This window comes from Schistocerca piceifrons, chromosome 10 (genome assembly GCF_021461385.2).
Source record: "Schistocerca piceifrons isolate TAMUIC-IGC-003096 chromosome 10, iqSchPice1.1, whole genome shotgun sequence".
In the NCBI taxonomy this organism is placed as follows: Eukaryota; Metazoa; Arthropoda; class Insecta; order Orthoptera; family Acrididae; genus Schistocerca; species Schistocerca piceifrons.
Window position 1 is genome coordinate 45537890 of NC_060147.1, and position 13117 is coordinate 45551006.

Below are 13117 nucleotides of genomic sequence, written 5' to 3' on the forward strand. Positions count from 1 at the left end.
CTTCTTTGTGTTTTCTTCCACAGTCAGTCTATTTTAAGTCATTCCTGGAACTTCTACGTTACATTGCAGTCCAAGAATGAGAGCTAATCTCTCTCTCTACATTTGTTTAATTTTTTTTGAGGATTAACAGTGCAGTGCCACATATCAAAATACTTTCCTCGACACCAGACATAGAGCAGCAATTGGTCCAGACACACTAATGAGAAAGATGCAGACAATGCAAGCACACTGCAAGAAATGTTTCCTTCCAATGTGCACGGATACCTTTAACGAGAAAAGATGTTTCAAACTTGTTAAAAACAGTGCAATAAACAAGTTTGCAACAAAAACATGTTTCCAGTCCCAGCATGGACATGGCTTGAGATTTGAAGAGAGAGAGAGAGAGAGAGAGAGAGAGAGAGAGAGAGAGAGAGAGAGAGAGAACTTAAAATCTTAGAAGAAACCTGAACCGAAGAAAGAGAAAATTTAAAAAAATTAAAAGAGCAGGAATTTGGGTGATTTGGGTGAATAAGGAGTCAAGCACACAATTACATGTTGCACAAACAGTGTTAGGAACAGATGAGACTGGGAATAGAGATGACAGGAGAGCAAAATAGGGAAACTGTTTACAACTTCATGCATCTTTTGGAATGTTTGTTACTATTTCAGTGAGCCCTACGGTCATTGGCATATGTTCGTATACACAGTATATACAGTTTATCCCTGCTTTATTTCCTTTTCTTTACTGATTCTTCATTTTCTCATTTTAATAAAAAAAAAGTAATTTTGTACTTACACTGAACTCCATTACCCAAACTGTTAATGTTGTTTAGTGTCGTAAAAGTATAACAAAAAGGAGGAATCATGCAGACAAACAAAGAAAGGATGACGACAAGAGTTGACAACAGAAAAAATGCACACAAATATGTTAGTGTTTTGTGAAGTCATCAGGCAGTGTGAGATAAAGGGGCTCTCTTGTAGCTACCAAACATGGGCGGCTAAACTGTGTTTATTTGATACTTAAGTGTCTTTCAGCACTGCATATTATTGACCATTCCAGATAACAGTGATTACATTCCTTACATATTCTAACTGCAGGCTGAATGTGCCAATCAAGACAAAACCAGTGGTTGTCTTAACAGTAGAATGCCACACCTGTGAGATTCAGATCCTGAAAGCTTCACAGTAATTGCAGGCGATGTTTGAAATACTTGTAATTTTTCAACGGCCAATTGTCAAGCTAATGCTGTGCAGTTGAGACATCTTTCGTCTTGCAGTGTCCCCCACATTGCATTCAGCACCAGGTTTTTATTCACACTACTTTCAGTTATACAGTTATCAACCTAAAGCTTTCAACCCATGCAGGGTGGCCAATTTATCTTGACGGTCCCAAGAAGCAAAACAAAAGCGTATCAAGCAAATGATGTTCAGCTAGCATGGAGACATTAACCAGTATGATGGCCTTCCTTGTAACTTTGTTACGAAGACATGAGCAGCAGTATGTCTATTTGAAATAGTACCATACAGAGTGAGGCGAAAGTATTTTAACATTAAGTGGGTGCTCTCTCATTTGTTTTTTTTTTTTTTTTTTTTTTTTCCTGCAGATTAAACCATGGTGTCCTGATACTCTGTTGGGGAACGAAAGAATATTGCTGCCTGGATGGAAGTCTTTCAGTCCCCAGGGATTGAAGAGGAATAATTCAAGGCCTGGACAGGACGGGATGTACCATTGTGCCTCACAATTGGTAGGATCTACGAGAAGCTTGTAAAGATGGGTCCATTCAAGACTGCTGCAAGGGAAACAGTGGTAGAAAGAGATCTGTCTGAACAGAAAAGATCATCATCGTTGTCCAAGGAACGACTGTAGCCAGCCCACCTACGTCCTCGCGCAGACTTTCTCTTGAGTCTGGAATTTCTCAAAGGTCAGTGGTTAGAATTTTGCACAATGATTTAGGAATGAAGCCATACCACTTGCAGATTGTGCAGCAGCTCACAAAAGCGGACAAGCAAGTATGTGCGAGTGCTCCACAAATTATATTGTAAACTGTGCACATGAAGCCTGATATTCTGTTCATGGTTTCTGATGAAACAACAGTCCACACCAGTGGTCATGTGAACATGCACTACTGTGTCACCCGGGCAGCCACACACACCCTGGAAGTTCGAGAGCATGTGCAGGATTCCCCTGAGGTAAACACCTGGTGTGTAGTGAGCAAATATGGAGTGACTTCATTCTCCTTTTTTGAAGGACAGACTGTCAGGGGAGAGAATTACCTTCCCACACTCAGTACATTCACAGGGAAGAATGCACCAGTTCCCATTCTCCAGCGAGGATACTTAGAGGACAAAGGCACCACTGCCCGATACAGTCAGACGGTTCGGGATTACCAGCATGAAACATTCGGTAAATGTTGGATTGGTGAATGTGGTCCTCTACCACGGCTGGCACATTTTCCTGACCTGATGCTATGTGATTTTTGGTCAGGGGGCGTGTCTACGCCAGCAAACCTAGAACTGACCACCTAGCAACCTGCAGCACCGCATCACTGAGGTCATCACTTCTACCTCTGCCCAAATGGCCCAGTGGGCCTCAAAATTAACTGTGCACAGACTATTATTTTACTTAATTTTATCTATTGTTTTTCAGTGTTTCGTCCAGTGACTGTTTACTTTCGTAAAATGAAGAACAAACCGCCTTCAGTCATAAGTTGCATTTATTTACTGCACTATGCAGTTTAACATTGTATGATGCCTGCTTCTGTTGTGCAGTTGGTTTACACAATACACATCTTTAATTTCGCAGTACATACTGGGGTGGACTATGTATACATAAAAAATGTAGACTTTAACGGCCGAAAATATCATGTCCATTATAATTATCCGTGCTGTTATGCCGTGGTCGGCTGATGAATTCTGTGTCAATTCCCAACGTTTCGTCTCCAACTGCGAGAGACATCTTCAAGGGGGTCCGTAACTCGATGGAAGGTCCAACACACCCACTGGCTCAGTAGCGAGACAGTGGGTGTGTTGGACCCTCCATCAAGCTACGGACCCCCTTGAAGATGTCTCCCGCAATCGGACACGAAACGTTGGGAATTGACACAGAATTCATCAACCGACCACGGCATAACAGCCCGGATAATTATAATGGACATGATATGTATATATCCCAGTATGTACTGCAAAATTAAAGATGTGTATTGTGTATACCAACTGCATAACAGAAGCAGACATCATACAATGTTAAACTGCAAACAACTAAAAAAACCTGATGTAAATCACTAAAAAGCACCTGAAGATCAGCCTCCAGGGCTCGAAATGCATAGTGCAGTAAATAAACGCAACTTGTGACTGAAGGCAGTTTGTTCTTCATTTTACTCTATTATTTTACTGAGTAAGATGTGTGCCAAGTTAAAACACAGTAACCAAATGCATTGTTTGTAATTTCACATAATTAAACATCCATTTAATGTTAATGTCTTTTAGCCTCACCCCATATATTTTTTGTTCGGTAATCCACTTCCTCTCCTCTCAAGATCTGTTCAGAAATGTATTCTAATGTGTAAACGGACGCACGCACTCACGCACACATACCTACCCCCATGCACACCAGTTGGGCTGCAGTGCTGGGAAGTCTTGTCAATGTGCCTGTCAACTGTTCAACACAACTATACAGTGGGAAGTTAACTTCACACCTTTCATTATTTTAAATTGAGCCACACTTCAGTACTAAGAAAGTTGTTGATATCCTATACATGCAGCTAAGAATATTTGGGTGCAAGAACACAGAGGGAATAAAGCCATTATTTGTTACAGTGCAGTTTCCACCAGACAACTTTGTTAATGGTTTGAAAATAGCCTATAGAGAAAGGAGTCAACTGAAGGTAATGATTAGTTGGATTGTCTGTCATTCAGTTTAGTGCGTTTCCAGCACTGCGGCACACAAAGCAGAAGAATATTGTAGGGAATGGACAGTCATTCCTGTACGTGCATTTGAGGTTAAGCACAAGAGGAGACGGAAACACTTAGTGAAGCAACAGCTATTTGGCACAGAGTTGAGAGTCAATGCTAACCTGAACATGGAACGGTGTTTTGCTGGGGAAAGGTGGCACAGATGACCTTTGCACAACAACCCTAGTTTGTGACTGGGCGTCGAAGTTTTGTCCCGGAGATGTTAGAGGCAGTGGCTGCTGCTGGCCAAGTGTGTGGCTCACTGACTCCTAGAACACACATACACACATCATACGATCCAAGTCAAAAGTCGTAATAGTCAGTTGCCACATCCTAAAGTAGCAGCACTGTGAAGCCTGAGTATCTGGAAGGCTGGAAAACCGAATGACACTTGGTACGTGTACCACTGCTCTGTGATCACTTACACTTCAAAATCAAAAGTTGGTAAACACTGATGGGATTTTCATTATTAAACAACACTGGCATTACAGAGCGCATCACTGTCGAGTTAAGAGGCTTTTGCTCAGGCTGCACTAATTACCTACAACATAGTAATGCTATTTTTACTATCTTAAAAATATAACTGTTTTTAGTTTGTAAATTAGCTGGTACACTAAAATTGTGTGCCGGACTGAGACTCTAAATCGGGACCTTTGCCTTTCGCAGGCAAGTGTTCTACCAACTGAGCTACCCGAGAACGACTCGCAACCTGTCATCCTCGCAGTTTTACCTCCACCTGGTTGTGAGTCATTCTTGGGTAGCTCAGTTGGTAGGGCACTTGTCCACAAATGCAAAGGTCCCGAATTTGAGTATCGGTCTGGCACAGTTTTAATCTGCCCGGAATTTTCATATCAGCGCACACTGCACTGTAGAGTGAAAATTTCATTGCGGACTGCTGTTATTGTTCACTACTATTACTGCAAAATTGTTGCGCCTATCTTGGCCACTTGTTTACATGCTGACTGCTTCTGTCTCTTGGTCTTTGGACAATGTTCATTTCATAGTTTTTCTGACATTTTGCTAGCACAATGACTAGCAAAACATCAGAAACATCTTTGAACATCAAGATCCTGAGACAAAACCCCATCAGGCAATATTATTATTATTATTATTATTATTATTATTATTATTATTATTATTATTATTATTATTATTATGTTTTATTAGCAGCAGCAGTATTACGACCAACAAATGTCTGTAAATCATCAGTGGTATTTATCCTAGTATTATAATCCAGTTCCTCATTATTATAAATGAAAAAATCTCTTTCAAATATGCAAGCTAATTGCTCGACTGACTTTGGTATGCATCCCCTTCACAATGTATGTGCACACTACTAACTAGTGCAAAACAGGCATGTAGAATAAGAATATACTGTTCATTACGACCAAAATGCATAAACACCCAAGCACAACTTCAGCTTAGACTCACTTAGCATATTTACCACATCCTTACTGCAGGATATGCATTCAAAAGTGACAAGCATTAGATAGAACTCTGAAAAAGAGATCATACAGGAAAGCAAAGTCTAGTGATAAATATTGCAGTCAGTCTCTCTCTCTCTCTCTCTCTCTCTCTCTCTCTCGACACACACACACACACACACACACACACACACACACACACACACAAAAAATTGTATCCTAACTCTCGCACAGAAGCAGGAATAAGGTTGTATAAAACAACTTCAGCTGCATGCCCATTTGACCATACCAGCATCATCTTTAACCGAGCGCTATGTGCCTTGACTACAAAGTTTCCAGATAGATACGCACACTAAAATCTAAGGCACTATGGTGAGTAAAATGCAAAGGAAGATGGTATTCTTATAAAAGCAAAAGCTGTTTTTCTGGCAAGAATGATGCAAAAATACACTGTCAACCTATAATATGTGAGTAAGCAGAAAAAAATGTGTTAGACCTTCAGAAACATGACATCTGCCCAAAAGCAGTAAATAGTATGCACAGGACTGTTGAGTGTGAGAGCTGATCGTTAGTTGCCATAAGTTCCTTTATACAGCTTTAAGACCCAGCACCCAATCAGCTGTCATCTCTGACAAAATACCTGTGATGCTCTGGGCGGCTGTATCACCACGAACTTGCCACCGTCATACGGTTCCATTTTAAATGGTACGTAAGTATTGGCAAGTTTTAGATACCTGCCCGTACCATCCTGGTCTGTACCAATATTCCTCACAATTAAAACCTAGAACAAGGTAATAATTTAAGTGTCAAAAGCATCATCAACAGCTGGGCCTTACAAGTAACTATTGGGACTTCAGCTCAATTGCAACGAAGGCAGCAATAACCACTTGCCGAGCCTTATCAAGCTCAAAAAAAGATTATTTTCTTACCACACAAAAATTTGATAATCAATAAATAGGAAGCGAAACGGATCTCTAAGTACACCTTCAAGTTTTCGCAACACAACATCGGTCCACTAGATTTCGAGCATATGTCTTCTGAAATCCTGTTCCTTCACATTTTGGCCATACATATTAGGACCAACTTCCAAGTGAGCAAACGGACAGTCTACTCATTCTGAAGATGACCAAAATATCAGGGGAAGAAATAGGGTCTCATCAGTTGCACATCAAGTATCTAGTGGATTGTGGATCTCAAAATTTTCTTATCATACTGTATACTCTGTTTAAGATTTGCACTAGCAACAGTTTACATCTGTTAACAATATTTCAACTGGGAACCTGGCAGTAATATTCATGTGAGATGGAAAAGTTGGGTGTAAACTGCTTGTTAACAATTTACTAACACACTGCACAAACTCCGAATTGGTACCACCACCATAATAACTAGACATGGCACATCGACGAGTGACAGCAGCAGTGCCTTCGAATGTGGAATTGTGAAACACAGCACAGTGACTGGGGATATCTTTTATTATGATTGTGATACGTGCACAAAATTTACAAGCCTGGAAGATTATGCACTGCCACCTCACCATGCTGTGACTGACACATATTCAGCTGAAATATCATGTTCAGTTGTAAGAAAGTGGCTGCCTCCACGAAGAATGCCGGAAATGTGCAAAATACCCAACAATGTCTAAATCCTCTTACGTTTCTTGTAGTATTTGGGTGACTTTTCTAAAGAGGCTTTACGTGATTATGTAAGCATTTGTGCTCTCTTTGGTCAAATCGCGCAATCGCCATAAATGAGTAGTATCCAGGTTTCTGGCAATGGTGTTAGTACTTCTGGCCTCCCCACAGACACCAGGCAGATGCGGAATTATATTGTGAGATTTGATACAGAATTTTGGTTGAGAACATTTTTCAGGTGCAAGGTGGCGATTCATTGGAAGAGGAATCAGAACAATCCACACTAATTGCCCAAGAATCTCCATTAGTGTTTGTGAGCATACTCTCATTTCTGACATGAATAATAATATTTTCGCTACTCATGACTCATTTCATTTTCTGCACCTTGATCACTTTCATGAACAAAATTACAATCTACATCTGAATTATCATTATCACTTTCCTCAATTATCGGATGCTGCCAAGCCATTTTCGGGCAGTGTTATCATCAGCAAATTTAACTGTGTGGTTCATTTACATACTGAATAACATCAATAACATTATTTCAGATCATTTCACAGTAATAAACAGAAAGTTATAATTCATTAGAAAACCTGATATTTTGACTTAACATACTGTTGTAAATTTCAAAAAAGTTTATAATTTCATTTTCATGATTGCATTATTACATTCCCATAGAAATTTTAGGAGAAACATATATGTTGTAATTAAACCAATAATTACTTAGCAAAATTTATGACTTTCAATTTTCCTAAAAACAGGTTTTTGGAGCATTTATCAGTCTACTGATGTATTTAACATGACTTACACACTTTATGTATCACGTCAGTAACAAAAAACTAATTAGATCAGTTGAAATTAACCTTTTCACTGGCAAATTTTGAACATTCTGATGCAAATACTATTGATTTTCAGTCATTTTGATAATACAAAATTATCATACAGAACTTTAACCTGAAATTCCATTTTGGCAGTTTCCACTGTACCTTAATTAATGTTAGAAATAAAATCCCAAGTGAAATCAAGATGTAATTAATGACTTTATGATAGACATTGTTGTTTTAACTTCATAATCAAATTTCCACACAAAAGTCAAAAGAACAATATCTAGAAATGTGTTCGGAATGAGTCATCATTTATTGTCTTTAATACTGTACTAACAGTTTGTTGTAAATCATTAACTTTTCATTATAAATCAGTAAATTTGATTGTTTTCGGCAATAGGCTAAAGAACATACATAGTTAAGATAGGGTATATATACTGAGCAGTGCAAAGCACTTTAAGTCAGTTGCAGTTTGGCCAATGTAACGATGCAAAGTCTATAACAGTTGTTGCTTTGGTAGAAGATAGTTCATGTGTGAACATCTTTGAAATTGCTTACAGTAAATACATCTGCTGTTAAAAAGGTTTCATCAGTGTGTTGGAAAATATTATTTTAACATCAAAGTTTTCATCATGTGCGAAATCCAGGTAAATCTGCAATACACATCCCCTTAACAGACTTTATTGGTGGAGGAGATTCAACAGTTCAAAGCTAAGTATTCCACTGCAAAAATTATATCACTCTCATCATACGACAAATCTCTCATAATGAGAAGTATTTTACCCAGAAGTGCAGTTGGAGTACCATTAGAAGGTCTAATCCCAATCACAAGTTAATGGTTATGGTACAGAACTAGACAAATATATTTTTCTGTGAGCTTCCTTGTGGTTTAGCTGGGTCTGAACATCTTCCAGATTATACGTCACTTCCCTTTCATTTCAAGAAAAGATAAATTTCCTCACAAATTGCAAATAAAACCTGAAGAAAACTTCAACTAAGCTATTTAACTGTATTGTTACAAGGTATGTCGCCATACCCTCTTCCGTAACTTTCAGGAACCCTTTGAGCAGCTAGTGATTTTCACCATAAAATTTACATACTTCTCCACAATTTTCATTTGATGACCAATTCCCCGTTTCATCAAACAATGCCTAACTACGAATTAAACAATCAATAATCAGAACCTCTTTGCCAAATTTACTGTTGAGTCTATTTTTCAAAACGAGACACAAAACCTTGGCAACACCCAACCACTTCTGGTACTTCAGTTGTGGGTATAGAATGGAGAGTCTTCCACAACTGTTTAACAAACATGGTTGTGGTGTAATCAAGCATTAATACATGTAAGAGTTCCTTAGTACTTGCAGTCCCATATTGGCAGTGCACAGAAATATTGGAGGCGAAGAAGAGTCAAACAGGTATTTGCTTTTTCCAAGTGTAAGTGAAAGAGCAGAAACAATTAGGTCTTATTTCATGAGCTGTGTCCCTAAATCCACTGCAATATCCAAGATTAGACACGACCCTGTTTGCTTCAAAAGGTGAATTACTTCAACTATCCGCAACTCCCTCGAAAATAAACAATCTGCAACAGCCACTGTACAAAAACGTAGAGCAGGTTCCACTGAAAACAGCAAGGCACACCTTGCTATAACGTAAGTGACTTTGTAGCTCACTCAAATGCTACTTTTCCAGTGTTTTCTTCTCTGTGGTTCACATGTAAATTATAAATGTTACAGTATGTTCATTACTGCAATATATTTTTGATATTTATACCTCCTGTTATGTTGTTTTTGAACATAGGCAGTACAGCTCTCAAAGCACTTTATTGTCTACTTGGTCATAATGCAATTTGTGAAGACATCTATAATGATGTTGCACAATTTACTTCACAATAGAATTGAACATGATGGGGATTAATCCTCATTAGTTAACAGAAAAGTCCCCTCCCATAACAGACACAGGACTTTTACACTAAGCAACATTTTTGTATACGCTCTAAGCCATGCGAGAGTACTATGTGATATACGTCTCTAACACACAGTATCTAGCTATGGGTCACACAAATATTTTACATGTTATTTCCTTTCTCCTATTTTAAGCAGGCAATTGTATTATTCTACGATACTGAAGTATGTAATTGGCAAACAAGAGAGATAACCAATTATGTTATTGAGACCATGTTGACACGACTAAACACTGAAGCTCATTGCAATTTCTTGAGAACTAATTTAACTCATGAATAGGGACAGGAAGAAATCTTTATTTTATGGCCAAATCTTTCTCTTTTTTTTCAAATTAGTTAATACTTACCTCAATTTCATTACTATTTATTTGTCAAATTGGACGTATTCTTTGTAAAATTCAGTGTTTGCCTTATTTTTTCCAAATTTAGTGCTTTTCCCCCCCCCAAATTTAATGTTCCCTTCTCCTTAGTTGGGTGTTATTTGTCAATTTAGTGGTTTCTTTTTTTTAGAAAATTTGATTAAAGTTTTTTGCTGAATTCAACATTACTTTTTTCCCCAGATTCAATTTTCCTTTTCACAACATTCGGCGTATCCCAAATTCAATACTGTTTTTCCAGAATTCATGGTTTTTTTGCACAATTCCATATTATTTTTGCAAATTGAGGTACTATTTTCATCAGAGAATGTCATGCAGGAAATGAAGGTTATGTATGAAACTAAGCCTTCAGAAGATAAGTCAAATTGCTGATTTATCATTCAATAACCATCAGTTAGAAACATTAGTAAACTACAGTCCTGAGGTAAATATCATTTCTATATGGCAAAGTTAAAAATATCGCGATCTCATAAAAATTGCCAATTTCATGTTATTTCCACTTAAAATCGCGTATTTTGTGTTATTGTTGTCACAAAATTTTCCCGTCTCTGTTCATGAGTTGTATAGAACATTTCAGATAGGTGTAAATGAAGTGTTAAACAACTGGAATGCCTGCTTCTACATTATACACAAAAACTTGCTGTGTTCAAAGTTGAAAGCCATGCAGTAAAATCAACAAGCACTCGGGCCACAAGTATTAAAACACATACAGAGTTTTCAGATTTTGGAGAGCAGACCTTTGATGGTTTGATGTCCTTCACTGGTGAAGACCCTGTCGTGACATCGACAGTGGCTCCAACACTTGGAACTTGGCTATCCAGGATGGGGCATTCCACGTCTAATCCACTTGCAGAGGGCACGTGCTCAGTCGTCAACACCGGTGATGTATTCTTCGACTGCAGATTCAGAAGTCCATGTACAGCATTCATGTCCTCAGCTGTAAAATCTGCATCTGCAAAATAAAATGAATTGGGCCTTCCTTTTTTTGTCTAATTAAATGTAACACTGGAAGTGATGTTTGGAGATCCAATGACATTGTAAGAATAATGAAAATTTCATAGAATACAACGTCCTTATTTACAGACTTTCAAATGCTTTTGACAGAGTATACAGAGGTACAATGCTGTCAAAACTTTCAAATGACGCTGTCAATGGAAAGCTTACGACATTACTACAGCTATATTTAACAAACCAGCAACATCACCTTCAAATCTTGTGCAACAATGGGATCATCATAGAACTGAAAAGGTCCAAAATAAAAATCATAAAATCTAGTGTGTCACTGGACTCACTTTGGGACAATTTTCTTTTATAAGATATGTAAGTGACCTTTGATGTACTGAAGATCACGAATCTTTCCTCACCGTGTATACGAACAGTACATCTCATCTTTGAGAGGCAAAAAATCCCGGTAATCTTCATAAGGAAGTGTAAATATTTATAGAGACTGCAGAATGCCATTTTGAAAGTGAAAATTTAATGGTTAACCTCTCAGAAACCAAAGTAATGCACTTTCAGCTTGGAGGATCAAATGAACACCATGCAAGGTGGACAACACAAGCTCTATTTGCAATACATAATAAACTGATATGGAAACATCAAGTTGATAGTGTTGCAATATTCAAGATAATACAGAGGGGTCCAGAAAAATGTACACTGATGTCCAAAATTAAAGCAACAACTCGCTATTTCCCTGTGTTGTGTCTAATTCACGGCATATAATCACACAAAATGCCAACAGATGTCCATACAATCGTGTTCTGCACCGAAGATGGCATTCCGGTCAATGGACAACCACATCAACGATAACATCAGAGCACCTATCAAAAGGGATAGCATTCCCGGGTAGTCACAAATCCACAATTGTTGCGTATACATCACAGATGGTGCAGTATGGCACAAAGAAGACACCTACCAGACTCTCTGTAATGCAGGGTCATAAGGAGAATGAAAGCAGGACAGTTGCTAACAGATGTGGCCCGAAGGCTGAATGTGAACTGTTCCATTTCTCGGATGTGGTAACAATTTCTAGCGAATGAAACAATATACTGAAGACAAGACCAAGTCCAACCACGTGCGATATCAAAAAGAGAGGACTGTTATTCGGCCATAAGGGCACGACGGAACACCTCATCATGAAACTATAAAGGTGAATCAGCAATGTTTAACTCCTGTCAGGTATTGTGAGGAGATTTTAGTACCGCATGTGCCACTGTTGTGGGGTGGGCCCAGACTTCGTATTTATGGACGATAACACTTGACTTTAGAACTACTGACGGCCTTGGGAGAGACAGCCCTGACAAAACTCTACCATCTGGTGAGCAAGATGTATGAGACAGGCGAAATATCCTCAGACTTCAAGAAGAATATAATAATTCCAATCCCAAAGAAAGCAGGTGTCGTCGACAGATGTGAAAATTACCGAACTACCAGTTTAATACGTCACGGCTGCAAAATACTAACGCGAATTCTTACAGACGAATGGAAAAACTGGTAGAAGCTGACCTCGGGGAAGATCAGTTAGGATTCCGTAGAAATATCGGAACACGTGAGGCAATATTGACCCTACAACTTATCATAGAAGCTAGATTAAGGAAAGGCAAACCTACGTTTCTAGCATTTGTAGGCTTAGAGAAAGCTTTTGACAATGTTGACTGGAATATTCTCTTTCAAATTCTGAAGGTGGCAGGGGTAAAATAAAGGGAGCGAAAGGCTATTCACAATTTGTACAGAAAACAGATGGCAGTTATAAGAGTCGAGGGGCATGAAAGGGAAGCAGTGGTTGGGAAGGGAGTGAGACAGGGTTGTAGCCTCTCCCCGTTGTTATTCAATCTGTATAGTGAGCAAGCAGTAAAGGAAACAAAAAAACATACGGAGTAGGTATTAAAATCCATAGAGAAGAAATAAAAACTTCGAGGTTCGCTGGTAACATTGCAATTCTGACAGAGACAGCCAAGGACTTGGAAGA

The 13117-nt window shown here is 38.6% G+C and overlaps 1 protein-coding gene across 7 annotated transcripts in view; it reads right to left on the reverse strand.

Moving 5' to 3' along the window:
• LOC124718871 (lysine-specific demethylase 4C-like) overlaps positions 1-13117 on the reverse strand; it is a 380259-nt gene that overhangs the window by 294359 nt on the left and 72783 nt on the right. For 5 of the 7 annotated variants that reach the window (XR_007005926.1, XM_047244505.1, XM_047244508.1 and 2 more), the window contains exons 12-14: positions 10887-11101; positions 5995-6135; positions 4053-4199 (exon numbers count right to left, since the gene is read on the reverse strand). Coding sequence is in view for 6 of the 7 variants with exons in the window: in XM_047244505.1 (XP_047100461.1) it covers positions 4053-4199; positions 5995-6135; positions 10887-11101 (503 nt within the window). In the remaining variant the exon portion in view is untranslated. The remainder of the gene's footprint in view (positions 1-4052; positions 4200-5994; positions 6136-10886; positions 11102-13117) is intronic. The other 2 variants (XM_047244506.1, XM_047244509.1) reach the window with 2 other exon arrangements.